The sequence below is a fragment of the Colletotrichum graminicola genome (assembly GCF_000149035.1).
Source record: "Colletotrichum graminicola M1.001 genomic scaffold supercont1.20, whole genome shotgun sequence".
Taxonomy (NCBI): Eukaryota; Fungi; Ascomycota; class Sordariomycetes; order Glomerellales; family Glomerellaceae; genus Colletotrichum; species Colletotrichum graminicola.
In genome coordinates this window covers 377,136-404,120 of record NW_007361024.1, presented here as the reverse complement: position 1 = coordinate 404,120, position 26,985 = coordinate 377,136, and the positions used below count along the sequence as shown (strand labels likewise).

Sequence of the window (26,985 nt, the reverse complement as noted above, 5' to 3'; positions counted from 1 at the left end):
ACGCTATGTAAAGTGGAAGACTGCAATCTTGTTTTCTGTTATGAGTTCACTATAATCGCTTGGCACATACTCACTACGAATTTTACACCTCTTGTTTTCGCCCACACCATGACGCGACGACTTCCTTGGGATCGTGATACTCCAGAAGGATTGCCAACACCAAAGAAACCAACGAGCGCAACGACTCCGCGGAAACCCGCGATACCACCCCGTGTCACACCCAAGCAATCTACGACCATCGCTTCGTTAGGGAATTCCAGTTGCAAAACAGCCCGCTCAGCTGGCTTTCTTGAGGGTACGTGTTCACGGACACTTTTCACTCACCATCAAGAACTAACTGAGCTTCCACAGATAGGAGCCCCTCTACCTCACCACCTCCAGAACCTCTCCCAGAGACGTAATCTCCACCCGGGCTCATTCACTGCCACCTAAAGCTGACACGTTCATAGTTTCATGATTGAAGGCCTGGAGCACGATGACAAGTACCGCATGGTCGAGGACGAACTCTTTACTGTCGCGGGACAGTTTACTGCCCATCTCCATGTCGCCGAGTACCAACGCCTCAAGGCCCAGACGCGGAGCCAAAACGCGGAGACGATCAAAAACATTTCCCGCCCTGTCGTTGGATCCCTTACCGAGCTCGCGCGCAAACGTCAGGAGGAGCTGCTTCGTAAGAAGAAGCAGCGCGAAGCTTTACGGCAAGCGAAGCAGGTGGCGGGCAGGGACGGTGATGAAAGCGGAGATGAGACTAGCATTCCGTGGCGAGGAACCTCACTACAGGGCCTCATGCATAGCCCGAGGAAGAAGGAGGTGCCATTGATGGCGCTTACAAAGACAGATTCCGGATCGAAAGCTTCAAGTCTGTTTGGGGGTCTGGTGAGGTCGCAGAGTAAGAGGCCGATCACTGCGATCAGGTCCGACCAGGATGATGAGGAGACCGAGGATGAGAGCGACGACCTGGGGCGTCCCAGCCGACTCACAGCCAGGATGGAAGATGCGAGAGGCCGAACGGCGTCCGGGGGACCCTCTCATTCCTTGGGAACTGGTGCGGAAGCACCTAGTCGACCTGTTCCGCAGAAATCAAAGATACCGGATGCCCGCATGCGGATGGCAGAGACTAAACCAGCCATTCGCAGGGGGGGTCCACCCGCATCAATGTCGACGACACCAGCCTCCACGAAAACGGCAACGACCCCTGACGATAATAGGAAAGAAGATGAAGACGACGACGACGACGACGACGACGACGACGATGATTTGTTTACAAGATTCAAAAAGCGAAGAGCAACTTCAAAGCCCCGGCGCCGGGAGACAGAGAAAAGGGAAGGAAGGCTGGAGTCGAGGGAGAACCGAGATATAATTCCGTCATTCATCTGAATCCCCTGGGTACGAAATGGGCATTCTGTAACAACATTTGTCTATTATTTACAACAAGCCAACGTATTCCGATATTCCGACAGCCCACTAATTGCTACTTGCTGGTGATGAAAAGACATTCTGCTTCCCTGAGCTCCACCCCTAAACCAACGCAGACCCCAAAGTAAGGTTTGCAGCAAAAACCTGTTGCCTGGTGCCCCAGTCGCATCACACTATGAATTCACAAGGTATGTGCCCAGCCCGTTCATTCACTATTCCATCCCGCTGGCCATATCTCAAACCTCTGTCCATTCAGCTCCGATGCTAATGATTTGCACCGGGTCCATCTACAGGGACTCCTGAACCGGCCCCAGTACGAGGCAATCCTATGTATTATGGTAACTATGAATCACAACTGCTTGAGTGAGTCTAGTGTAATCAATAACAGTATAACAAATACTAGGTGTAGGTAGGCAGTGCCAGCCTTTCAGCATTTCTGCTCGCCATGGACAATTGCAAAGCAATACAGTGCTGTTTCTCTAATATATGCCCCTCTGGTCACAATCGACACACCACTCCCTATCAATGTCTTCTAGCTGCTTGTTCATGCCCCATTGTTGTTCCCTCATATGCCTTTGGCTGTGTTCACCTTCTGCCATCACATCATAGATGAAGATTGTTATTATCACTGTTGGTCTCCTCTTTTGGTTCGGTTTTTCGTCCGTTCCATCGTCTCGTTAACAAATTTTCGTCTACTCCCGAGATCTTATTCCTTTCCCTCTTGCCTTTAGTTCGTTCTTTCATCTGTTCTATCGTCTTGTTAACAAGCCTGCATGTGCTTCCAAGGCCTTGTTCTTTTTGCCCTTGATTCGATTTCTCATCCGTATCACCAGCCAGCTCGCAAGCTTTTCTCCACCTTGCTTTCTTCTTCTCGGGCAGTCAAACCGACTGATTGCTACCAACAGCGGCCCACCAACCTCGACCATGAAGTCCGAACCTGACGAGAGGGAGGTCTACCTGGGCCTTTCCTCCGTCTTCTGGGGGCCAGAGTCGCAAATCCACAAACAAAATGTCATCGAGTCGAGGCTCCGACGGTGCCAGCAACCACATACATATAATCCTGCCGCAGTCGCCTTGATCAGGAAGTACCAATTCAACTCTGTTGTTGTCGTTTGCCAGAGGCTTTTGAAAGCAGGAAATTTCGAAAGTGACCAGATGGCAAGCGCACACTTCGTAGGAATAGAACGTCCGAACTTTCAGATGAACACAACGAAGGACGAAGATATCGAGGACGGAGGCATCGGGAACAAGACAGAAACGGCGGCCCGGATGATAGAGCCGATTGCCAACATCAGCTCAAATACCATGACGAAGGCACAATCGCCGAACCATCGGACACCCTCCCACACAGACACCGACGGGGGGGGCAGACTATTGTCATTGTCCCGAAAGTGACCTCATAGCTAGCAACTCGCCTAGCGAAGAGCCATGGGCTGTTGCTGCCATCAAAACGAATTTGCGAGAGATGACATCGGCTGTCGCTCCGTCTCTACAGTCACGTTCCGCTAGCGTCCTGTCTATGTCGGCCCATCCGCAGATAAACCCAGCATGCCTTCTATACAAAGCTCAGCACACACTTCTTGTCAGCACACAGGGGATTCTCGAAAATGCATGTTTCAAATATGCGGTGCACAACATGCCTCGGGTTCTCTGGAGCAGACAATGGGTGGCTCCTGAGTGTGTTGAGCTCCATATTTGGGTGCGCATCCTCAATTACGAGGCGGAGGTGAGATTCAAGGGCGAGGCAATCCCGCATCCCCACGGAAGCTGGAATAGCTTCTTCCGATCCATCGCCAACCTCCGCCACAAAGCCGTTCACCGCGAGCAGTTGGCGGGTAGCGATATCGAGTCCTTCCTCAGGGACGCCCACAACGTTGCAAGACTGCTCCGTGACGACGAAGGCGCCAAAACGCTGGCGAGGTTTCGAAAGGAGACTCGCGAGTGTCTGGAGATGTTTGAGTCCTGCAAGAAGAACATCTCGAGAGATTTACAGGAAAAGATGGACGAGATCAGCACCCGTCGCGCCGAGCTCAATATACTCGAGCAACAGGCCACGCAAGATTATTTCCAGGAGGACATGAATATCAATGCCAAGCTCGGGTCTGATCTCAAAGAAGCAGTTGTCAGCGCGGAGGTGGCGCAGACCAAGGAAGAGGAAAAGCACACCGACGACCAGGAAGAGCGCAAACAAAGCGTCAGCAGTCGGTCTTTTTGCCTCCTTACGGTACCTTTTTATGTCGTGCAGACGTTTTGATCACGGTTGATGAGGGAACACACCAACTAAGAAAGCTGTCAATCTCTCTTTCGAGTGGCGGTAGATGAAGAATCGTCGGTTCAAGGTTTTCATGGGTGCAACAGACATGGCCACAACAGGAGCGCGCGGGCCTGATTTTTCTGCAACAACTATACCCGTCACCTAACCATTTCACTGTTGCGGTTGCTCGATTGATTTCCACCGCTCTGATAGGAAGGTCATAAGCATCCTGATCCTTGATGGGGTTAGGGTCATGCAGAGCTAGGGAAGACGGGAAATTGGCGATGGCTTGTCTCGGGAGCTAAATGTCAGCATAGATATCCCACAGATTCCTACAGATTGCAAACCGTCTGCAACTGTCTTCCTTGACATATCTTTGCGTTCATTGCCAACTGGCCGGGGTTCGGGTCATTGATATGGCCGCATTCCGTATGATAACACGAGTGTTAGCTTCTGAAGGACTCGTTCAAAGCTTGCCAGAATGAGGCACAGCCACTGTTATCAGAGCATTCCTCTCTAGGATTCGGCAAGATCGCCTCATCAATCTCACTTGCAGATGCCGATCCAATACTCATAATCTCGCTCTGGTACTGTGCCACGCGATTGGATGGGATGTTTACTTGTTCTGTGGGGACCGACCCCCTGGACGGTTGAGTCGGAGAATGCGGAAGGTCGGAACAGAAGCAATAGGACTGTAGGCCCCATTCTGACGTCGCTCCGATAAAACCTACGACGCCAGGATTTAGCCTGCAAGCACTCTCAGCCAGGAAAACAAAACACATAAACACATAAACACATAAACAAATATGGTTTGTGCGAATTATGACTGTTGGGAATGGATGGCATCACAGACTCGTGCATAACAAAAGGAATTAGTAGGCTTAGCTTGTAAAGCACGAGCTCTCACAAGATGTGCTCTCAAGTTTTTTTAAAGTTTTTTCTTGCTAAAATAGATGTCGGTCCACCAAGGGTTGTGCTCAAGCAACAGGGCACGGACGTTGTAGATGATCATGGTGGCCCACGAGCTTCAACCTCTTGCTCGACACCGATGATTTACTTGTAGTGCGGGTGCAGTTGGTCGTCAGCAAATGCACTCTCGAAGTCTCCAAGTTCGTCATCCCTGCACAGAGTCCCCACACAGGCAGGAACAGGAACAATCCACTTGACATTGCCCCGACCTCAGGCCCAAAATAGCCGACGGGGTGAATTGTTGCGTTCGCCACTGTCTCCATTCTCGGTGCAATGCCCACTTTTCGGGTGATCAGCAGGGTTCTCAGCTCCTGTTTCGCCTTTCGTTCAAGTTCTCCGGCGCCAATCAATGGGTACATGACGTCTGGCGTAGCCGAAGGTCCAGACCATGGCACGGTGTCTGGGAACCCCTGGTCTTGGTGGATCCAGGCCTATCATTGACTCGTCAACAGCTTCAAGTGGCGTGGTTCATCGGTACCGAACCAGCCTTGGGGACAGGGAGGCATGAGATTCAAATACTAGTTCAAACCTCCAGCATACCCGTTTTCGGGTGTTCCGATCCTCTCGTTTCAACTTTTCCTACTTCTCCCACTCCTCTCTATACGCACTTCACTCGTCCAGAGCCCGCTGCAGCCATCCGCCAGTTGCCAGCCGACGACCTCAAGATGGTGTCAACCCTCTCAGCGGCTCTCGCCCTTATATCCGCCGCCCGATGGGCCTCGGCTGCGTCGGTCGCTGGACGACAGGCCACGGGCGATGCTGAATGCCGTGACGTTCACATCTTTCTCGCCCGCGGGAACAACGAACCGTATCCCGGCCGCCAGGGGAAGCTCGTCACCGCCATCTGCGACGGCCTCGACAGCTGCGACTACGAAGACATCCAATTCTACAACCCGTTGCCGGCGCCGTACTGCCAGTCTATCGTAGATGGTGTCGCGAACGGGACCGCCCAGATCACGGCATACAACAAGCGGTGTCCGGACGCGGCGCTCGTTGTCAGCGGATACTCCCAGGGCGCCCATGTTGTCGGCGACGTCATGGGCGGCGGAGGCGGCACTTTCTTCCAAGGTTGCCAGCAGAAGCCGACCCCGGGCATGGACGCAACGAAGGCGCCCGGAAACAAGAGTGAGTGGTTGTCTGGTCTGCTGAAACCCGGCGTTGGCTAATAGCGTCGTCTCATAGTTGCTGCTGTGCTTCTCTTCGGCGACACAAGGCATACTGCCAATCAGCCCTACAACATCCTAGGGGGTGCCCCAGACAACGGGCTGTTCCCCCGTCCGGCGAATCAGCTCGCCGGTCTCATGGCCTTCTCAAAGGTGGCACGTTCGTACTGCGCCGACTCGGACCCGATCTGCGCCGGCGGCAAAACCGCGGCCAACCACCTCAACTACTTTGACATCTACTCTGGCGACGCCGGGAAGTGGGTGCAGGAGATGGTCGGAAAGCCCGACACGACGACGTCTTCTATGCCGACAAGCGCATCGCCCACAACGTCCGTGGCCCCCAGCGCACCAGCGATCCCGTCCATCAGCGCACCGGAAATCCCGTCCGTCAGCGCGAACCCCTCGGGCGCGTTGTCTCCCGCCTCGCCGACGCCCGTAGAGCCGGCCCCGGCGACTCCAACGGCCGAAAATGCCGGCTCCTCTTCGACCACCGCGGAAAGTGCGGCGACGGCCTTGGCCTGCAGGTCGGTTCTCCTGGGGACCGCTGGACTAGCCGCCCTGGTTGTTTCCGGGATGATTTGACGTAAACATGATCAAGAAGAAATGATCATTTGCAGCAAACACGACAGGATCACGCATGGCTTGAAGACCAGCCCATAATTGTAATGGTGTACATGGTGGAGCGCTTGATATCTTTTTTCAAACATACCCTCGATTGCTTAAGCGTTGTAATTTATAGTTTTCGAATCATAACGGCATCTGGATCTGAGCCAGGATCGATTGGACGCATTATTCCGTACAGGGGTTCTTTGAGAGCTGGCTACTTTTGATGGAAGATGGGACATAATAGACCTATGATTGATTACCAAGCAAATGGTTATGAAATTATGAGAAATCCGCCGTCGTGATCCTCATATACAAGTTCGTACCCAGCTACTTGGTTAGCCCCGGACAGGTACCTTCTCACAATAAGGAACATTTGGGTTAGACTTTCTCCTCAATCACTTGGGTAGTTTGGATATGGCCTTCGCCGGGTGCCCACTGGTCATCTACATGCGCAAGCACAGGTAGCAGGTAGGTGGTGACCTGATATAGCAATGGGGCGGGAGTATTGATGTCCGACAACAGACAATAGCAGCGACGTCGCAGGATATAATCCCTGCAGTCGTGGACAGAATGGGGGGAAAGTGGTCATGTTCTGAAACTCATACTTGTGTTCGTTATCCGGGGATATGGAGCTGACTTAGAAAACCATAAGAGCCTTTCGATTCAGTGCCTGCGCCGGCCGCTTTCTGCACAAGACTCAGACCTTGGACTTGGCGCCGACGTCCTCCACAGCCTCCGCCCTGACAGCCCCGCTCTTGGTCTCGCCGATGGGGTCCATGTCCTCGTGGTGGATGGCCTTCTCGACAGCAATGACGGCCTGGTCGGCGAGGGCCTTGTCCTCGAACACTGGGAGGGGAAAGTATGCGTCAGCGAGGCCCGCGGAATCAACGGAACGGGTATCAGCGACTTACAGAAAGCCAGCTCCTCGAGGGTGCGCCCTGCCGTCTCGGGGAACATGAAGTATACGAATACCACTTCGAAGGCGAGCCAGCAGCAGTAGCTGATGAGGTAGCGCCACGAGACGGCTTCGAGGCCGATGGGGTTGACGAAGGTCGTGAAGAAGGCTGCCAACCTGCCGAACAGCTGGAACAGCGAGAGACCGCGCGAACGCAGCGCGTAAGGCCATAGCTCGATGAGGTAGGTGTACGTCAGGGCGTTGTAACCGATGTTATAACAGGGCGAGTACATGAAGATGAAGAAGATGGTCGCGACGGACGCGCCCTGGTTCTTATAGCCGTTTTCATCGGCGTGCACAGCGCGCTCCATGGAGATCGTCCATGCAATGTAGCAAAAGAGCTAGCACGTCTTGTTAGCTTTCTGCAGCAGCTTTTGGGATGCCTCAGGGGGGGAGCCTACCAGTGAGATCGTGCAGACAAGGTACATGACGCGACGGCGGATCCTCCGTACAAGCAATGCGACAGTGAGACCGCAGACGAGGGCCCATCCGGAGAGGCCGAGGTTGATCTTTTGCTTCACCGCAGAGTCCGTCAAGCCAACCATCTGGAGCAAGTCGCCGAGATAGTATCTACGTCTTCAAGTCAGCGCAAGGCGACGGCGGGGGGAGGGGGGGAGGAATCGGAAAATGCTTACGAGATCAGCGTGTTACCGGACCACTGAGTGAAAAGACCCAGCATCATGGAGATGAGAGCACGACGGCGCATGCCGGCTGTGTTGAGCAGGTCCATCCACGTTTGCTTCGCAGCCTCCATCTCAAGGGTGATGACGCTCTTGATCTGGACCATCTCGGCCTTGACGAACTCGGATTCGCGGTCGCCCTCGGCGTGGTACTTGATCAGGATCTCATTGGCCTCTTCACTACGGTCCTTAGTGATGAGCCAACGGGGACTCTCGGGGATGAACCTGCGGGTGATGGAGGTCAGATATTGAGGACAAAGGATAGCCCTGATGGCTTCTTCCACGCGAGGCTCTCACATGACGAAGGTGATCTGAAGGAGAGAAGGGCAGATCTGGAGGAGGGACGGAATGCGCCACCCCCAGTCGCTCTTGATGTTGTTGGTACCAAAGCAGATGCCGGCAGCCAAGATTTGACCGACATAGTAGGAGACGTTGAACCTGCACTAGATTTAGTTCTTCACCGTTCATTCTCGCAGACCCAAGAGTTGATTGCTGTGGTAGCTTACAACGACGTGAGAACCGGACGCTCCTTCGGGTAACTGAGCTCACCGATCAGAGACGAGGCGGAGACGATGCAGGTCGGGATACCGAAACCGAGGATCATGCGGGCAACGATGTACATGCCGACTATGGTTCCTTTGGATTAGCTTCCTCCAACTTCTTGGCGGGAAAAGGGGGGGGGGGTTCGGACGTACCGTGCTGAGAGAACCCCTGGATGAGCGCGCCGACCACCATGACCAAGCTGCCGCCAAGGATGGACCATCGTCGGCCGAACTTGTCGTTCACCACAGGAATGAAGGGAAGAGACAAAATGGCGCCAAGAGAGTAGGCGGCGGCGATAATGCCCTTCAGACTGCCCTGGGGATTGCCGAAGTCTGACAGAAAGAAGGCGTTAGTTCTCGGGAAGTTTTCGACTTCTCTGGAATCTGGACGACTTACATTCCACCCACGAGGGCACGATCTGCAGGGCGTTGATCATTTGCGAGTCGAAGCCGGACGTCAGCTCGATGCCCATGCAGGTCGGGAAGAGCATGAAGTAGAGGTATCGCAGGTTCGGCTTCTGATACCACGGCACCTTGTCCTCCTCCGAGATGCGCGTCAGGATGGGATCCGCCGCCCCGGTTTCTTGGACGCGCTTGATCTGAACCATGTTGGGCCACCGCTGCTGCTGGGGTATTCCGATGGGACACAAGAAGTTTAGGAGGCAGCTATCGCGAACGGATGGCAAGAGATTTGAGAAAGACGAGGATTGGGTGAGTAGTGTTTGTATTCCACTGGGCGGAGATTATATGTTTACCGGGTCCCTGTCTCCAGGGAAGAAAAGCAGGCACACACTCTGTCTTCTCGTACGATGCAACATCGGACGAGGTCTACTCAGGGCATTATATACGCATCTGGCGTGAAGCGATGACCCATGTCAGCGTTACTCACTTTGCCTACGTAGCATGCACGAACCCGGCATAGAACATAATGGCTAAGGCGGGACTGCGGGAAGCGTCCCTTCCAGGGCCCCCAAGTGGCAGAAGGTCCGAATGAGATGACCGTTACACGGGAGGCGCGTAGCAACGAGCCGTCGTATGGCTTGCCAAGCCAATCCTGTCTATGGCCGGAGGATCGCTTGCATTTATCCATCCAGTCAGAGCAAAGGTTCATCTTTCAACAATAGAGCCAGGGTTTGGGAGGTCGGTCAGTCATACGTGGAGGCGAGCCACATGCGGGGAAGCCAAACCCACCCCCTTCTTCCCCACATGGCCTCTCTGCTTTGTCTTCCCCATGGGCAGTATTGGGCTTACCTGGATGTGTTTAAATTGTGGGAGGGCGTTCGAGCGGGTGACTCCGCACTCCCCCGAACAGTGGCTGGTAATCTGCCTATGGTGGAGAAGCAAGGGGGTGGGGAGAGCCATCGACCAGATTTACCAATGAATTTTTGGGGTTTGAAAGGATGTATCCTTGCTTGGCGGCGTGTTGTGCTTGTCGGGGATGACAACATGGGCGCCGCATTCGGTCAACCGGGAGGACCAGTAGCGAGACCATCCCCATACGCCGAGGTTATTTTGTCAGACCCTGGGGTCACATAGGGCCGAAGGGACAGTCGTCCGAGGGCAGTCGTCACAGCTACATTTGGACGTTTCTCCCAACTTTGCTTTAGAACTGCCGTCGAAATAAGATGCTTGGTCTCTGCCCCGCGAAACGAACTTTACCCAAGTAGGTGGCTTACCTGCAACTAGCTTCAACCCTGGAGTGGACAGAAAGACCCAATACCGCCTCTTAGCCACGAGTTTCAGACGTAACTGCGAATGCTCATGCGGGCATGTGCCAAGAACCATGTGTTGCGCAGTGATGCGGCACAGCTCATCTACTTGGAGGATCACCGACAGAGCACTCTGGGAAAAGGCAAGGAGTGTGGATGGGTGTAGGGAGCAATGGTGTGCCATGCTGGGTTTTCTGGCGGTATTTGGGCAGAGCGGACAGACATCGAAAAGTCCCTTGGAGACCCCAACGGGAAGTGATTGGCAAGACTATTCGCCCGGCCAAGGGCGCATGCATGCAGCTTGCATTCGAAGTGCTCGCTCGCTCAACTCCTCTCCTATACCTCGTAGACTAGTCAAATCCTGTCTGAACTATGTTTGGCACAGTACCGATGGCGTGGTTGTCAAACCTGCAGATGCAACCTAAGGTTCGGAACCCTCCAAGCCCTCTCTGGTCCCGACAGGCCTGATCGGACTTTAGGATGACAGCGTTGCATCGTCAGTGGTGGGATGGAGCTGTGCAGGTTAGAGCCTTCTCCGCCGGCAGTCGGCGAATTCAGATGAGCCCACGGACAAACAGGCTGGGCGTTATCAAAGAGACTTTGCTGTGTACCTACTTAGAAAGCTGTATTTATGCCAGGACGCCACTGATTCAAACCCCTCCAATCGAACACCATCCCCATCCCCATCCCATCCCATCCCATCCCATCCCATCCCATCCTATCCCATCCTGCATCTCGTTGATCCGGAAAAGGAAGACTTTGCGGGGTAACACCATCAAACATCAAGCCATTTGGGAGGTATGCAGAGAGTCCTCCTGACCCGGCCAAGAGCCCCCTATACACGGGTTAAGTTCTCTAGGAAAACCAAGAGGCCGAGAAGAAGAGCGAGCTTGGCCTAGGAAGGGGACGTCGCAGCTCTCTCTCTTCCGCCCCTACCCCATTGGCTTCTCGTAATGACTCGACAAGGCCAAGAATCAACAACACAATACGAGGAAATCCGCGGAGGGTGGATCCATCGTCCCAAAGTGGATGTGGGAGAACTCAAGAGTCTCTCTCCTCCTTACCCCCACAAAACTCGCCCGCAAACAAGACGCGCGAGGGGGGGGTGGAGGCATCGATCCCGCCCCCTTCCTCTTCCTCTGCCGGCATTGCGGGAGGGTGGAGACGCTGTTAGCCGTAAAGACCCGAGAGAAGGGCCGATTGCCACGAGGCATTAGGGCTAGATAACCGGCACGTCGTCCCTGAACCGTCCAACATACTTCGTGTGTTTCCCCCTCCTCTTCTTCCTCACCCTCTTCACCGAGTCACCTTGCAGGGGGGGAGACCTGAAAAGAGAGAAAAGGGCAGGGAACAGAGGATCACAGGGGCACCACCGACAACAACGAACATTGACGGCCGGAGAGACGACGACGGCAAAGACGACGAAACGAGAGGCTTCAGTCAACGCCGTCACATAACGGCTCCTCAGTGGACTTGGCGTCCTCGACCCGGAGACATGGCTGTAGAAGCGGCGGGTTGGAGACCCTCGCACGTCGACCAACCCAACGATATGGACAAAGCACTAGACCCGCCTTGGTAGGGGATTGGAGCTCGACGACCACTTGTCCATCTCGACTCTGTCCAGTGCGTCAAGGTACTCTCCCAATAACCGCTGTCTAGGGAGGAGGAAGAGGGGAGGCGACACAAGCCTCCCCCGTGGAACTCCGCGGCTCTCAACGCCACTTCCGGCTTTACCCTTGTCCTCTCGTCGTCCTGTTGATAGTGACCCGTCGCGTTTATCCTCTCTTACACAGATGCAGCCCGATGCTCGAGCCATGTTTAAATAGAGCGTCCACCTCACCGACGACCCGCCAAAGCTCCTTCATGAAGACCTCGAGATCGCGGCGCCTCGCCCACTTGATATCACCAACCGTTCGGTAGAACTAAACACGCAAACCACCCGCACGTGAGAAGCAAATTGCCTCGGCAAACCCGCCGTGTGCCGGATATCCCATTACGAGGTCACTCTCAGTGATGGGGGAGGGGGGAGGGGGGAGCCAGCCTCTGGCATCAGAAGGCTTTTTCAAACGAAGGCTGTCGGGGCTTCTGCCAGTGCTGTGTCGTTCATCCGAAATAAAACATGTGAGCCCCAGGGGCATTGACCTAAACAAAACGTAACGTGACTTTGGACTTTGGCGACTGGCAAGTAGATGTACGACAATGGAAGAGGACAGGCTTTTTGCAGCACCGCTTTCCCCCAGCATGGAGATGTAGAAACCCTAGGAATGTCGGCATGTGGGTTGCAGGCCCCAAAGTCTATCTAGCCTGGCACGCATGGAAATATCGCCGGCTAACGTGAATATTGCATATCGTTGCGCGCAATGACCAAGGAGTGATGTGATGGTTGATTACTTCGGAGCTGGGAAAATCTAGAATCTTATTTTACCTGCATTATTCCGTCGCCTGCCGCACGTCTTCGTCATCCATTGGTGCAATGACCATCCATCATGCCGGGACATCCCAGTCCCGGGTCCTATCCTAACGTGCCGCGATTGATGCTTAGGTCTACCGGATTTACAAACACATAATAACACACCGCTTTACTCCCTCTACTGTGTCTCGCGGACGACCTTGTCGACAGCCTTGGCAAAGTAGTCAACATTTCTCGTGTTGAGACCAGCCATGCTGATACGGCCGTTCTTGGTCATGTAGACGTGTGCATCGGAACGCAGCTTCAGCACCTGGGTCTCGGATAGACCGGTAAAGCTGAACATGCCGATCTGGTCGGTGATATGGTTCCATGTGCCGGGGGTGCCGAGTTCCTCGAGCTTGGCGCGCAGTACCTTGCGCATCTCGATGATGCGGCCAGACATGGTACGCAGGTTCTCCTCCCACTCGGCGAACAGCTCGGGGGCGTTGAGCACCGTCGCAGCAACGCGAGCGCCATATAGCGGCGGGTTGGAGATCTCAGAGCGCTGGAGGATGGCGAGTTGGGAGGCGATACGGGAGGTCGTCTGGGCGGCATCGGGGGCGGGTGCGGTGACGAAGTGGAAGCATCCGGCGCGCTCGCCGTAGAGACCAAAGTTCTTTGCGAAGCTCTGGGCGATGAGCAGCTCGAAACCCTGCTCGATGAAGTAGCGCACGGCCCACGCATCCTGAGCGAGGTTGCCCGAGGCGAAGCCTTGGTAAGCGCAGTCAAAGAAGGGGAAGTGATTCTTCTGGCGCATCAGAGCAGCGATTTCCTTCCACTGTTCCCGGGTGGGGTCGACGCCGGTAGGGTTGTGGGCGCAGGCGTGGAGGAGGATGATGGAACGCTCGGGGGCGGAGGACAAAGCGGACTTCAGGCCGTCAAAGTCGAGGCCCTTTGTTTGCTTGGAGAAGTAAGGGTACTGGGCAATGGGCAGGCCGACGTTGCCAAAGATCTGGTTGTGGTTGGCCCATGTCGGGTTGGAGATGTAGACGGTGCGGTTGCCCTTGTAGAACTTTGCGAGGAAAAGGGCGCCCAGGTGGACGGCGCCGGTGCCGGATATGGTCTGGACGGAGGTGGTGCGCTTCTCGCGGATGGCGGGCGAGTCGGCACCGAGCATCAGCTCGTTCGCCTTGCCGGTGAAGGCCGGTATTCCGGCGATGGGAGCATATTCGTGGTTCAGCTCTGGGTCATTGCGAAGGATCTCGTCGGCCTGTGGTGTTACATCATGGCGGGGTCAGCGGGGGTGGATAAGGGGGAAGGTGGGAAAGGTGGATAAGGGGAATCCTCATCGAAATACCATAGCTGTTGCTGCTGCGTGTGACGCAGGCGAGCCCTTTTGTTGGAGGCTGCAGGGGGCCACGACGCAACAAACAAGGCCGGCTGCGCCAATGACGGCAGCAACAGTGACGGCGTGACGATGGGGGTTCGAAGAAGGAGGATAAGGCAACGCACCTTTTTGACGACGGGGAGCACCCAAGGCTTCGCGTTATTATCGCGGTAAGCTCCAATTCCCTATATACGACAGGAGCATGTTAGCTAGCGGTGACAGCGGTAGGAAGGCAAGGAAGGCTACGACAGCTTGCCCGGGGGGGGGGGGGGGGGAATTAGGGGTCTACGCACCAAGTCGACCTTGTCCTTGCTCTCGTCGGCCCTGTAGGCAGCCATCAAGCCGAAGAGGGGATCCTCAGGAGCTTGAGGCACCGTGTCGGCGGGGAAACTTGTTGCTGCAACGGGCGGCATGATGTGTGATGCGATACTGCGTATTCTCGAGAGGGTAGGGTTGTTCTGGTGAGAAGAGGAAGAGGAAGAAGGAGAGGAGGAGGATGACGACGAGGAGGAGTCACCGGGCATTTTCAATGTCGGAGCTTCTCTTTCGCAAAAGAGAGGGAAACGAGTCAAGGCGGGTATCGGAGGATTAAAGGGTCTGCGCCGGGGTGGTTACTATTATGGCATCAATAGTGGTTCGATTCCAGACGGGCGAATGGGATGCATTGCAATTGCAGGCGCCAACCTGCTCCGTGTCTGGAACCTTTCCAAGTTGGCCGGGGAAATGGAAGCGGACATGCGCCCCCGTCTAACAGGCTCCAGCTAGGGCGTCGGGGAACAGGGAGGGAGATGAGGGGGGAAGGTTACAGACGGGAAGTGGTACAGATACTGTGTAGGTAGGTACCTACTTAGGATAGGTAGTGAACGGACGGACGGATACAACGCCGTACCTTTCTGATGGCGATGAGGGACGGCGGCGGGGGAGACCGCGGGAGGAGGGTGTGGCGGGGGGAGAAAGGTACATTGTGACACGGGGTTTTGCTCTGCTTACCTGGAGGCGCTGGTTGTTGATACTGTGATGGCAGGAGCTAAGGATGTGCCCGAGCTGGAAGCTGCTAAGATAGGTACCGACACTTATGTCTCGCCCAGTGTCTCGTCTCCAACGCCAGGAGTTGCGGGTTTGGGGGGAAGATGCAGGGCGCGGATAATAGGTGCTGCGGGGGTGTGAACGCGGACGCGGATGCGGATGCGGATGCAAATGCAGGCCAGGGTAACGGGCCTCTTTACGGGGCTTGTTTTGCTGTATCCTTTGCTCGGGCGGTGGAAGGGCGGGGGTGGCAGGATATGGGCAAAGATGGGTTTTCCCCCCCTAAAGTTTCTGACTTGAACGTGACGAGCCGTATCCACAAATTGCCGACAGGTATTTCGTAACTCGTTGCTCGAAACGGCAGTGGACAACGGGCTTGTCTGCAAGAATAAGTACTGTAGATTGTCGATTTCGTAACAGTGTCGTACCTGGGAATGTACCCAAATGTAGGTAGGTACCTGAAAAGGAGCTCGGTACCTAGGTAGGTGGTTAGGTATAGCCGGGATGAAGAAGTTGCGGAAGTAGATACGTAGGTAGGCAGGTAGGTAGGTTCGTTCATTGACAGCCCTCATCGCAGGCCGCTGGGGAATGCGCCGTCTTCTTATCCTCTGCACCCCCTCCAACTAACTTCCCTCCCCAAGCTACCGAATTGACGGGCTGTGAGGTCACTGCCGCCGAGTGGACCGAGGTCTCGGGACGAAACCCCCATGACCATGACTCTGCCATTGCCGCCAGATACCGCCCACGACTCGACAAACGGTTCACTGTGTTTTTTGCCGTGTCTGGGAAGCACTTTTGGGTGTGCAGTTCACCAGGTTATCCATCCCGATTTCGACTCTTTTCTACAAACCCCAGACCTCGGACGGAGCGGCCGGGCTGAACCTCGTCGTGCGCACCCGGGACATGACGAATCGTCCCATCCATCACGCGATATTGAACTCGGCCGATGATGGATGCCCTGCAGCCCTGATGAGACGCAATTCCAGCTTTCCGTTCCACCGCTGTTCACTGGCCGTTGTGCCTAATAGCGAACCGTCGCTTTCGACATCCTTTCAACATGCCATCAGGGAGAAAGTAAGTATGGTACCGACAGTCCCATGTACTCAAACGCCGCGGGTACCGAGTTCCGTTTCGCATGTCAGTCAGATGCTATTAACAGCGCCAATCAGGAGCTGGCGTCGCAACACCTTCGCCAAGGCACTTGCCGAACAGCTCCGCATCCAGAGCCTGGGTGACACCCGCGGGCCAGAAGCCGGCGCCTCCACCTCCAACTCGCTCAGACTCACCGCATCGCCGTCGAGCTCTTGTTTACCTACACGGCTCACTGTTCCTAGTAGTAGTGCTCTCAAGGCAGAGGGCAGCCGACCGGCTATCCCATTGGGTCCGACAAGGCTTGGATTCGGATGTCACCTGGCCCCGGTCCAAGCTCTCTAGCCAGCATGTGACGCGGCTGCACAGCTAGCTACACAGTCTACTTTCACATGTCAACCCGCCCAACTAACCAAAATGACTGACCCGTGATCCAAACATGGAGGAATTCAATTCAGATGTAGCATGTTGACATATGAAGGACTTCTCAAGCATGCTGAGCATGGAAACTGTAGCTCAATAATAGGTCACTTCTCCAGCAAGGGTGGCATGTCTCAGCCCTGACGATACTCTGTTATTTTTAGCCCGACTTATAGGCTGCTTACCCCCAGTTCTGGTTGAAACCCTCCTGGTGATAGCCTCAATAACACACGTGCTCCAAAAAATGCCAGCCTAGTATGGTTTTATGATGAATCAACTGCGGGGAATTGCTGGGGTTTCCTTATTTATGTTTCCATCTTAACATTCACATCCGTCCGGAGATACACCGGCCTTGTTTCTGCAAGCCTGCGCGTCGTGCAGCTCTTCTCTTGAAGCATGCATAACCAAGGCGACAATTATATGATCAAGTCCCACAAGATCAGAAACGTGCACAACCCCGCCGATGCGAAGAACGTATACCGCGCCGCGCTGGGCCGCTGGGCAGCTTTCTTGAGCTGCTTGTTGCCGCCCCCGACGTCCTCCGTAATGTTTTCCGAGTCTGCCACGAGCTGCTCGATGTGCGCCGACTGCGTTGCCAGGTTGCTCACGAGCAGTGTCTGCAGCTCCGCGATCTCAAGCAGAGACTTCTCGGCCGTTCTGTGCGCAAACCGTTAGTGGTGGTTCGGGCACCCCTGGCCAGTCCAGACGGGGTTTCTGCTGCCGCCACGTACCTGACTTTGTTCAGCGTGCTGTTATAGTGCTGCAGCATATCCCGGTTGCCCTTCTCGAACATCTGTATCTGCTCTTCTGTGAGGTCCTCCTGCGGCTTATACGGCCCGCCCTCGCCCGGCGGTACCCCCGAATTCCCCGCCCCCTTCGCCGGCCCCTTTGCCGCCGCTGCGCTCTTGCTCATCGACTCGTAGAACCCTCCCAGCTCGGGCATCGCGCTCCCGCCGCCGGCCTTGGCCAGCACGCTCCGGTTCTTCTCCATCTCCCTCGTCAGCCGCACCTCCATCATGTCCTGCTGCGTCCTCCCGCACAGCTGTAGCCTCTGCCGTAGCGACTGGATGACCTCGTCACGGTGCTGCTCGATGGTCCGCGCCTTAGCCTCCGCCGCCCGGTGCTCCGCCGTCTTCCCACTGTCGTCAGAAGAGCCGCCCCCTCCCGTCGCGGCGCCGGCGGCGCCGGCGGCCCACGCGCCAAGCGCGCCCAGGCCGCGAGCGAACTTCTTGCGGATGATGGCTGCCTCAGTCTCGCGGCGGAGCAGCTCTGCGTCCTTGAGGGCGGTGATGCTGGCGTTTAACTCGCGGAGCATCTGCTTCGCGTTGGCGTCGACTTCTTCGCGGTCGCGGTCGGTGAGGTGGCGGGGTTGGCTTGCATTGTTTCCCGGCCGGATGTGCGTCTTGCGCGGCTGCGCAGTCGAGAGGTAGGCTTGCCGAACATCTTTAAGTTCGTTGTGGAGGCTCGTGATGTGGTGGTTCTAGGGATGTTAGACGACAAGCCTCGGTCTCCGGCTGGTATTTTACTGACTATTCTGTAAGCCTCTTTGAGGAAACCGTCAATCGCTTCAAGGCTGAGCTTCTTCTCGCCGACGATGGGCGCATTGCGCTTCCGCAGCAGCTCGTTGAATTCGGGCGTGATGTCCATTCTCGGTACAGGTCGGCCGTTGCAGCACTTCAGTGTGCAATCCAAAATGAATCCTGTCACCTCAATTCGGTGATCATGCTACTCGCGAATTGCTGGTAAGGATAAAACAGCAACGTCGTACAAGTTCCTGGCCATTTCGCGTTGCCGCTGGGAATCTGGAGAGCTGTTCTCCCATTAATGACGTGGCTTTGGCTCCCCCCCCCTGCACCAGCCACACTCGGTCTCTAGCGTAGACCGAGCAGTGGCTATTGTGGCGGTGCTGGCCGGACACCCAGCAAGGGACTAACAACAATAAGGTAGACTCAGTACCTATACATATTAAATACAAAAGAAAAGTAGAGTATTAGGATCGAAAAACTCCTGTAGTAAGTTTGAATTAACTTGTATAAAATTGTCATTAGATTCATTGAGGTATGATTGCTGCAAAACAGGTTAGCTGATGGCCTCTATGGTAGTAGGCTCTAAAGTGTGCACTTTTTTCGCAACGCGGGTGCCAGACAAGCTCTCCCTGAGTTTGGACTTGCATAGGCATGGCGGCACGAGCCATAAATCCTCCACACCTGCGCGGTTGAAGACTGACCCTGGCATCGTACGCATATCAGAGAACCAAGGATCAAGCGATCTCTCACACGACATAGATTGGCCTTGAAAACGGCTCGATACTTGGATTCGGCTATCCGATGTCAGCCATTAAATTCCCTTTGTCCAATCTCGAGTGACCCCAGACTCGTTCTAGAAGCGCAATGCGAGCCGGTGTCACTGCAGATCTCAGAGTTGTACGTAGTGATTCCCAGCCGTTACTACTCATACCAGTGGGTTCTATACCGATACCGCTCCGAGATGGCTTCCCAAACGTCACTCTTGCTCAAGTTCCAGACGACCCAGCTGCTCAAAATAGGCGGGCCCTTTGTGGAGGTATGGTTGGTCAAGACGAATCACAGCAGCCTAAGCCAGGGGGTCGGCTAGATACCGGTTATCCATAAATCGGAAATAACATCATTCAGCCGGGGGGTGGGGAGATAGTCGACATGAGTTTTGCCCAGAGGCAAGGTCTTTCTTATGTTGTTGCAGCATCTCCCTTGTTATGTTTGAACTGGCCAATCTCCTTGATCGCACATAGTCCTTGAGTAGTATCTTTTACTCGAAGAGTTGATACCCATCTATATTCAAACCACCTGTCTCGATTGCGCTCTTCGAGCCAGCCATTTCACTAAAGCAGATGCTGGAACTCTCATGACCTTGGTTGAGAATGGGAGAAGATGAGCTGAATGAAAAGGTCCCGGGAGAAGATCAACACAGGCCTGATTTGTCCACGACCTCTCCAGAGCCATCCGTTCGCCCCGTATCGTCGATTTCGGAACCGGAAGTTATCAACGATGATGACCAACATGACGCAACCTCAGGCGATAGGCCCGACCCAGCCTCAGAACGATTCGACCCCGAGAACCTCACTCGCCAACCCAGCGGCCCGGCCTACAGTGTAATAGCCCTGTCAACAAAACGAGGGATCACCTTGATGGCCACCGTCGCCTGCTTCATCTCGCCCATGTCGGCAAACATCTACTACCCGGTTCTGGCCCCAATCGCTGATGACCTGGGTGTTTCCATAGCTCTCGTTAATCTGACGGTCACCTCCTACATGATCCTCCAGGCCATCTCCCCAACCATCTTTGGCGACTTTGGCGACATGGCTGGCCGCCGTCCGGCGTTCCTTGTGGCATTTAGCATATACCTCGTTGCCTGCGTCGGTCTGGCTCTGCAGCGTAACTACGCCGCTTTGCTGGTCCTGCGAATGCTGCAGAGTGCCGGAAGTAGCGGTGCGATTGCACTGGGGTTCGCCATGGTTGCTGATATCTCTATGAGCTCTGAGCGGGGTAAGTATATGGGCATCGTCGGGGCCGGAATTAACGTCGGCCCAACCATCGGTCCTGTTCTCGGCGGCGTCCTAACCCAGTACTTTGGCTGGGCCTCCATCTTTTGGTTCTGTGTGGTACTAGTCGGGCTGTGGATCGTACCATATGCCCTCTTCATCCCAGAAACCTGCCGCAACGTTGTCGGCAACGGCTCTCTCCCGGCCCAGCCTTGGAACCGGCCCGTTGTTGACCTCATTCGCCGCCGACGACGCAGGAACGCCGCCGATGCCAACGCCCTATCCCGGAGCGCATCCACCGCAACAGCTGCCCAGCCAAAGGGCAAGCTCCAATTCCCGAACCCTATCCGCTCCGTGAAGATCATCTTCGAAAGGGAAATGGGTCTCATGCTCGCGTACAACAGCCTGCTCTACGTAGCCTTCATCTGTGTCACCGCGACCCTTGGCACACTGTTCCGTGAGATCTATGGATTCAACGATCTGGAGCTGGGCCTGTGCTACCTGCCCTACGGTGCAGGCTGCGTTGTCGCCAGCGTCGGGCAGGGCTACGTCCTCGACTGGAACTATCGCCGCCTCGCCCGAAAGATCGGCTTTACGATCGACCGCCGACGGGGCGACGACCTGAGCAAGTTCCCAATCGAAAAGGCCCGCCTGCAGCCCGTCTATCCGGCTGTTGCCATTGGTCTCGTTGCGCTAGTAGCATACGGATGGGTCTTGCAGATTGAGACCAGCGTCGCCGTTCCGTTAGTTTTGCAGGGTGTTATCGGACTAACGATCACGGGGTCCTTCAACATCATGAATACGTTGATTGTGGACCTGTTCCCAGATGCCCCCGCAACAGCCACGGCGGCCAACAACCTGGTGAGGTGTGCCATGGGTGCCGTCGGCACAGCCGTTATCGACTACATGATCTCTGGCATGGGGAGGGGGTGGTCGTTTACGTTTCTGGCTGCCTTGTGCGCGGTGCTGAGCCCGATGATGTTTTTAATCGCGAAGAAAGGTCCTAGATGGAGGAATGAGAGACGGACGAGGAGTGATGCTTCATGATTGGTTATGTTTGGAGGCGTTTTGGGGCTTGCCTAGGAGTCGGATAAATGATGTATCTCACTTCCGTTTCAGACTCAGTTCTTCCCGGCTTTGTTTCTGTAAATATAGATATAGATAGAATAGCATGTGTATCGTTTGACTTAGTCTACGATCCTGGTGGCGATCACTTGACTTAAGCTCATACCCTAAAGAGGAGATATACTTCTCGATAATGATGCATCACCGGCGGTCCAACTGGATAACCAGGCTACCTAGAGGACGAATGGCGGCTCACTCAAGGCAAACATAGGTGACTGAGTCGACCCACAACTGCCAGCAAGACAAGCGCTTGGCCAGATTCGATGGCTTTGTTTTTGTGTGACTCTCACGTGCTTCAGTTCTTTCTATGAACGAAAGAAGGACGACCTGTTGGAATATTCATCCCTTGGAAACTCGGTTCTCAGGCACCGATAACCCCCGTTTGCTCTAGCTCGATGTCTCAGCGGTGGTTGGGGTCTCACTTGACTCTCCGGAGCCCGGTGGACCTGAGCCGTGGGAATGGTCGCAAGGACCCGGACCGCATCCGGCTTCGCTAACGGTTTTAGTATGCGTGGCTGCGCATAGGACGATGCCATTAGGCTTTCGGTCGCATAAGTTGAGTAGTCGACTCCTGAATTTAGGCTCGCGATGAGGCCATCCCTTACGTTCCGTGTTGCCTTGTTTGTCAAGACTAGTTAACCCATCTTCCAAGCACTTGGTGTTAGGGTATCAGATACACCTACTACTGTAAGATATGAGACAAAAGTTGGCTGGCTGAGTGGTGCTTTTCATCCAATGCTTGACTCTCCTGACGGGGTTGAGGTATCAGAGCATGTAAACTATACCAAGGAGGTCATCCCTGGCTGTCGCTAGGTGGGCTCTTTCTCCGACAACTTCTGAAGTCTGAAGCGAGCCTCATCGGCCGCTATAGGAGTTGAGTTCCGCAGAAGAAGGGGCACAGCGCTGACTGCACTCTATAAAAGCAACAGATCCCCTTGATGCTACAGGCATTAGATTCGAGCCTTGCAGCAAAGCAATTGCAGTCAAGTCTAGCTTGCCAAGAGCAGTACAACAAACCGTCTTTTACCAGAATGAAACAACAGGTGAGCCGTCATTCTAGCCTTATTGGTTACTGAAGTTGAGAGGTTTCCAGGCCATCATGAACAAGGCCACTGTTCAGAGAGCAGTAACGCCTGTAAGCCGGTCGACCCAGGCTACATGGCAACCACCGGTAGCGACACCAAAAGCAGCAGCAGCAAGGAATATGGTAGCTATCGACCGCCCGTGGGGCCGAGAACAAAAGGTCAAGCAGATACGAGGGCCATCAGTTCTGCAGGCCGGGAACGAGCGCGTTCAAGATCCGTTCCAATATTGGCTGATCGAGGCTATCGTTGACCAGCCATACAATGCGGTTGGGGAAGTAAAGATGCCTTTACAGAAAGCGAGCAACCCGTGGCCAGGTCAAGGTGGCAGGGATATATCGCCAGCAAGAGCTACAGCTAGTGGATCCGAGATGTATGAGAGCGGTTCACGGTGACGCGCAGATGAGGACACGCAAGGCTGCCAAAATCTGGAAGCTGTTTATTTCATGACGTCGTCTACAGAGCAGGAACAGAGGACTCCAAAGGCTCTCTCTGAGCTTCCCAAGCCAGCCAATCTGATCGTGTTGTCCTGGCGTTGTGTTAGCAATGGTCCCACCAAGCATCTGGAGAGCACTTACGGTAGCAAACCCATTGAGTTGACCTTCCAAACTGCCAAAGCCAGTGCTACGAATTGCATCGCGACGTACGCCACCTTGACCTGAAGCATCTTGCCCTTGTTCGTTTCCGACTCGAATCTCTCGAACGCCTGGTTGACCGCGGTGAGGCCCATAAGTGGGTTCTTGAATGCCATGACAACCATCATAATACTGAAGATCTGAAGCGAGTTGCCGGACATGTACATCATGATGGCTGTCATGGGTAGGTTCTTGACAGGCGCAAGTGCCACCTCCCAGGCCTTCTTCACTTTCAGGGTATCCATTTCTTCAGGTGTCTGTTGCTTACGCGGCTGGGCCCTCTGGTCCTTCTGCTTCTGCAAAATCATGTTAGCGTGATTGAATTTCAGAGCAGACTAAGCACAAGGTTACTTTGGAGCCGGATGATTGCGATGGGTAGCCTGGAGGGTCGGAGACGCCTGGGATCTTGGACTTCGCAGCTGGAGGGGACTGTAGGTCGGCCACCCATCGTGGAACGAAACCGTTAATCATAGCCATCCTTGCGACTCCGTTATCAGTGTTGGTTGATCGGGTGCGTGGTGGAAAGCTCGGGACTCGGATGAAGTGTGGTTGGTACGAAAGCTAGAGGTACAGCTGAGACGAGCGGACGTTGAGTGCAGACGGCTACCCTCGTCTATGTGGCGTCTCTGCGTCTAGCTCGCTTACGCTTATCGGTCATCCGATAAGCCCGTTTAGCCCGTTGCACTCCACAGTCTCCACTGCGGAACGGCTAGAGCTTGGGATCCAACTCTAACTCTCTCCCTAAACATCTGGATTCGAGAGCAGATTGTCCGCCAGAACCGAACGACGACCGAACCCGATCGCCTCACCGTCGCGCCGAACCCTGACGAACAACGAGTCTAGGCAACGACCACGCACAAGTCGCGCACAAAGGTGGCACAAGCAAATAAAGTTACCCGGATTCAGCTGGACGACGCGCTCTTCTAGAAACGACCTCTTCAATTGGTCGCGGCACCCCGGGTGCATCGACGCATGTGACATCTCTCTCCCTCTGCACCCCTCCCACCATCCAAGACAAGTCAGGGAGACACTGCTACTTCCCGCCAACTTTTGCAACCGATCCCCAACTGGGTGGCTTGGCCTTAGTCCAGGGAAGCCAGAGTCGACATACATCGCGCAGCTGGATGTGAGGGTGTGTGGTGTTATCGCCTACCACTACTTGAACAATTACCGGCGAAGCTTGTCGGAGTCTCGTTCGGGGGGACTTGTTTGAGAATCGTGCAGCACTCACTACACCAGTCGCCGTATCATATACGAGAGGAAGCCGACACTATGTCAGGCCCTCAGGGTGGAGATTCCAAGTTGTTTGCTAGGGTAAGCTCGGGTTCTTATTTCCCTTGGTCTTGTCTACAAATATCTCGTTCTTGTACATCTTCAACCGAGACTGGCTACTTGTATCTACCCGACCCCTGCTCCGACTACCAGGAACGTGGTGTCCTGGGCTTGACCTCTGCACACCAATCCCCCCCCCCCCCCTCTGTCCCCGAATACCAGCCTTCCCGTGTCTCGCGGCGTCGAGCTGGCCTGACCCCTCCCAGAAGTTGGCTTCCCTTATTGTGATTCCCTCAAAGCGCTTTTTCGTTGGATACCATCTCATGCACTGCCCATCATGTTCATGGCTTTTGTACCTCCGCCGGCGTACTATCCAAAGCTAACAACCTCCAAGGGCAAGGTCGCCGAGTTACGGCTCGAGCTGAACAGTGGCGGCAAGAAGGACAAGAACAATGCGAACAAGAAGATTGCCCTCAAAAAAATTGTCGCCAACATGACCATGAGCAACAATGACATGGTCGCACTCTTCCCCGACATCATTGGCTGTATGCATATTCAAAGTCTGGAAATCAAGAAGATGTATGTCTTCCAATCGTGAGCTCTCCAAGAGGATTGGCGTTGATGATCGACCTAGGTGCTTCTTATTTCTGGTCAACTATGCGAGGATGCGACCTGAGATTGCCATCCAGGCCATTCCTGTTCTGGAGCAGGTGAGAGCGTGATTCCGTGACCCAACGCAGTAATTCGCATTGACTAACAGTCATTCAGGATATGGAGGACCATAACCCACTAGTGAGAGCCCTGTCTCTCCGGACGATGTCCTATATCCATGTTCGAGAGTTCGTCGAGGCGACTGTGCCTTTGGTCAAGCATATGTTGAAGGATGCAGACCCTTACGTCAGAAAGACGGCAGCTTTCTGCGTAGCAAAGCTTTACGACCACGACCGGCGCATGGTAGAGGGCTCAGACCTAATTGACCGGCTTAACACTCTGCTCAGAGATGACAACCCGACCGTTGTCGCTAGCGCATTGGCATCGTTGATGGATATTTGGGAGCGAAGCGACGCAATCAAGCTCACCATCGACTATAGCAATGCCTCTAAGATGGTGGCCATTCTCCCGGACTGTTCCGAGTAGGTACTTTAGGGACCACTTGGTGACCCCCATTGCTAACAAGAGATGACAGATGGGGCCAGACATATATTCTAGAGGCGCTGATGTCGTACGTCCCCCAGGAAACAGGGGAAGCCTTGCTTCTTGCTGAACGTATTTCGCCGCGCCTTTCGCATTCTAACTCGGCCGTGGTTCTCACTTGCATCCGTGTGGTGCTCTATCTGATGAACTACATCTCGGACCAGAGACAGATTACAATACTTTGCAAAAAGCTGTCACCACCGCTGGTAACTCTTTTGGCAAAGGGGCCAGAGGTGCAATACCTCGCTCTGAGGAATGCGCTCTTGATCCTGCAACGTCGGCCCGAAGTACTGCGCAACGACATTCGAGTCTTCTTCTGCAAATACAACGACCCCATTTACGTGAAGGTCACAAAGCTGGAGCTTATATTTATGCTCGCCAACGAAGGCAACATCGACGAGGTTCTTACGGAGCTTAGAGAGTACGCCACTGAGATTGACGTTCACTTTGTACGCAAGGCCGTGAGGGCGATTGGCAAGTTGGCCATCAAAATCGAACCGGCGTCGCGGCAGTGTATTAACCTGCTGCTCGAACTGGTTGCGACCAAGATCACGTATATTGTGCAGGAGGCTACGGTCGTGATTAGGAACATCTTCCGCAAATACCCTAACCAGTATGAGTCTATTATTGGTACTCTGTGCGAGCACCTCGACTCCTTGGACGAGCCTGAAGCAAAGGCTGCCATGGTGTGGGTAATCGGACAGTACGCCGACAGAATAGAGAACAGCGACGCCCTCCTCGAGGACTTTTTGTACTCGTTCGCGGAGGAGCCGGTCGAGGTGCAACTGGCGCTGCTTACCGCGACTGTCAAGCTGTTCATCCAACGGCCGACCAAGGGCCAAGAGCTGGTACCGCGGGTGTTGAAGTGGGCAACGGAGGAGACGGACAACCCGGATCTCCGGGATCGAGCCTACATGTACTGGCGTTTGCTGTCGACGGACATGACCGCTGCCAAGCAGATTGTTATGGGAGAGAAACCGCCGATCACTGCCGAGTCTGAGCGGCTCGATCCGGCGACGCTGGAGGAGATGTGTCTCAACGTTGGGACGTTGGCGACGGTATACCTTAAGCCCGTGCAAACGGTGTTCCGCTCGGCGCGGCCAAGGAAGCTGCTGGACTCCCCCGCGCTGCAGAAACACCTACTTCCGACGTCAATCGAGAACCAGAAGAGCTTGAGCATGCTGGGCATGGGTGGCCAGCCGCAGGATGCCAACATACACAGCCAGCACGTTAACCAGAACAACGGGGACTTGTCACAAGCCGTTAGTGACGCAGATGCTTACTTCAACAGCATCGGGCCCCAGCAAATGGCGGCCATGCGAATCGACCAGGGCGACGTGTTTGGTGAAACGACGGGATACGAAACAGGATATGTCGTCAACCAGCACGCGCCTCAGCAGGTTGTGCAGCCGGCGCAAGGTAACAACGGGGATCTTTTGGTCCTTTAAAGGTAGATATGGAGCGCGAGACAGAGCGCGAGGGAGGCTGGGCACCCGAGAGGGGCCTAGGGATATGGGAGTTTGCTGTAGAATAGGGACGATATCCTTGACATTCA

General features: G+C 54.7%; 10 protein-coding genes across 10 annotated transcripts; 6 read left to right on the top strand and 4 right to left on the bottom strand.

The window, feature by feature from the left end:
- Positions 1–453: 453 nt before the first annotated feature.
- On the top strand, positions 454–1,377 carry GLRG_05800 (uncharacterized protein; the record flags this gene model as incomplete). Its single annotated transcript, XM_008096485.1, has 1 exon — positions 454–1,377. The coding sequence occupies one exon, from the start codon at positions 454–456 to the stop codon at positions 1,375–1,377; it is 924 nt and encodes a 307-aa protein (XP_008094676.1).
- Positions 1,378–2,935: 1,558 nt separating this feature from the next.
- Positions 2,936–3,670, top strand: GLRG_05799 (ubiquinol-cytochrome-c reductase cytochrome c1; the record flags this gene model as incomplete). Its single annotated transcript, XM_008096484.1, has 1 exon — positions 2,936–3,670. One exon carries the CDS (start codon positions 2,936–2,938, stop codon positions 3,668–3,670), a length of 735 nt encoding a protein of 244 aa, XP_008094675.1.
- Positions 3,671–5,304: 1,634 nt separating this feature from the next.
- On the top strand, positions 5,305–6,384 carry GLRG_05798 (cutinase; the record flags this gene model as incomplete). The annotated part of the gene is made up of 2 exons (XM_008096483.1): positions 5,305–5,764; positions 5,822–6,384. The coding sequence occupies 2 exons, from the start codon at positions 5,305–5,307 to the stop codon at positions 6,382–6,384; spliced, it is 1,023 nt and encodes a 340-aa protein (XP_008094674.1).
- A 721-nt stretch (positions 6,385–7,105) lies between these two features.
- On the bottom strand, positions 7,106–9,193 carry GLRG_05797 (uncharacterized protein; the record flags this gene model as incomplete). Its single annotated transcript, XM_008096482.1, has 8 exons — positions 7,106–7,254; positions 7,320–7,704; positions 7,765–7,933; positions 7,999–8,268; positions 8,341–8,481; positions 8,550–8,670; positions 8,739–8,918; positions 8,983–9,193. The coding sequence occupies 8 exons, from the start codon at positions 9,191–9,193 to the stop codon at positions 7,106–7,108; spliced, it is 1,626 nt and encodes a 541-aa protein (XP_008094673.1).
- Positions 9,194–12,882: 3,689 nt separating this feature from the next.
- On the bottom strand, positions 12,883–14,594 carry GLRG_05796 (aminotransferase class I and II; the record flags this gene model as incomplete). The annotated part of the gene is made up of 3 exons (XM_008096481.1): positions 12,883–13,953; positions 14,196–14,255; positions 14,364–14,594. The coding sequence occupies 3 exons, from the start codon at positions 14,592–14,594 to the stop codon at positions 12,883–12,885; spliced, it is 1,362 nt and encodes a 453-aa protein (XP_008094672.1).
- Positions 14,595–16,153: 1,559 nt separating this feature from the next.
- Positions 16,154–16,530, top strand: GLRG_05795 (uncharacterized protein; the record flags this gene model as incomplete). The annotated part of the gene is made up of 2 exons (XM_008096480.1): positions 16,154–16,170; positions 16,266–16,530. 2 exons carry the CDS (start codon positions 16,154–16,156, stop codon positions 16,528–16,530), a joined length of 282 nt encoding a protein of 93 aa, XP_008094671.1.
- A 491-nt stretch (positions 16,531–17,021) lies between these two features.
- GLRG_05794 (SNARE-complex protein Syntaxin-18) lies at positions 17,022–18,252 on the bottom strand (the record flags this gene model as incomplete). Its single annotated transcript, XM_008096479.1, has 3 exons — positions 17,022–17,262; positions 17,337–18,085; positions 18,136–18,252. 3 exons carry the CDS (start codon positions 18,250–18,252, stop codon positions 17,022–17,024), a joined length of 1,107 nt encoding a protein of 368 aa, XP_008094670.1.
- Positions 18,253–19,501: 1,249 nt separating this feature from the next.
- On the top strand, positions 19,502–21,169 carry GLRG_05793 (major facilitator superfamily transporter; the record flags this gene model as incomplete). The annotated part of the gene is made up of 1 exon (XM_008096478.1): positions 19,502–21,169. The coding sequence occupies one exon, from the start codon at positions 19,502–19,504 to the stop codon at positions 21,167–21,169; it is 1,668 nt and encodes a 555-aa protein (XP_008094669.1).
- Positions 21,170–22,785: 1,616 nt separating this feature from the next.
- Positions 22,786–23,441, bottom strand: GLRG_05792 (uncharacterized protein; the record flags this gene model as incomplete). Its single annotated transcript, XM_008096477.1, has 3 exons — positions 22,786–22,858; positions 22,908–23,260; positions 23,316–23,441. 3 exons carry the CDS (start codon positions 23,439–23,441, stop codon positions 22,786–22,788), a joined length of 552 nt encoding a protein of 183 aa, XP_008094668.1.
- Positions 23,442–24,236: 795 nt separating this feature from the next.
- GLRG_05791 (uncharacterized protein) lies at positions 24,237–26,878 on the top strand (the record flags this gene model as incomplete). Its single annotated transcript, XM_008096476.1, has 5 exons — positions 24,237–24,278; positions 24,631–24,815; positions 24,871–24,946; positions 25,005–25,369; positions 25,423–26,878. The coding sequence occupies 5 exons, from the start codon at positions 24,237–24,239 to the stop codon at positions 26,876–26,878; spliced, it is 2,124 nt and encodes a 707-aa protein (XP_008094667.1).
- Between the last annotated feature and the right edge of the window lie 107 nt (positions 26,879–26,985).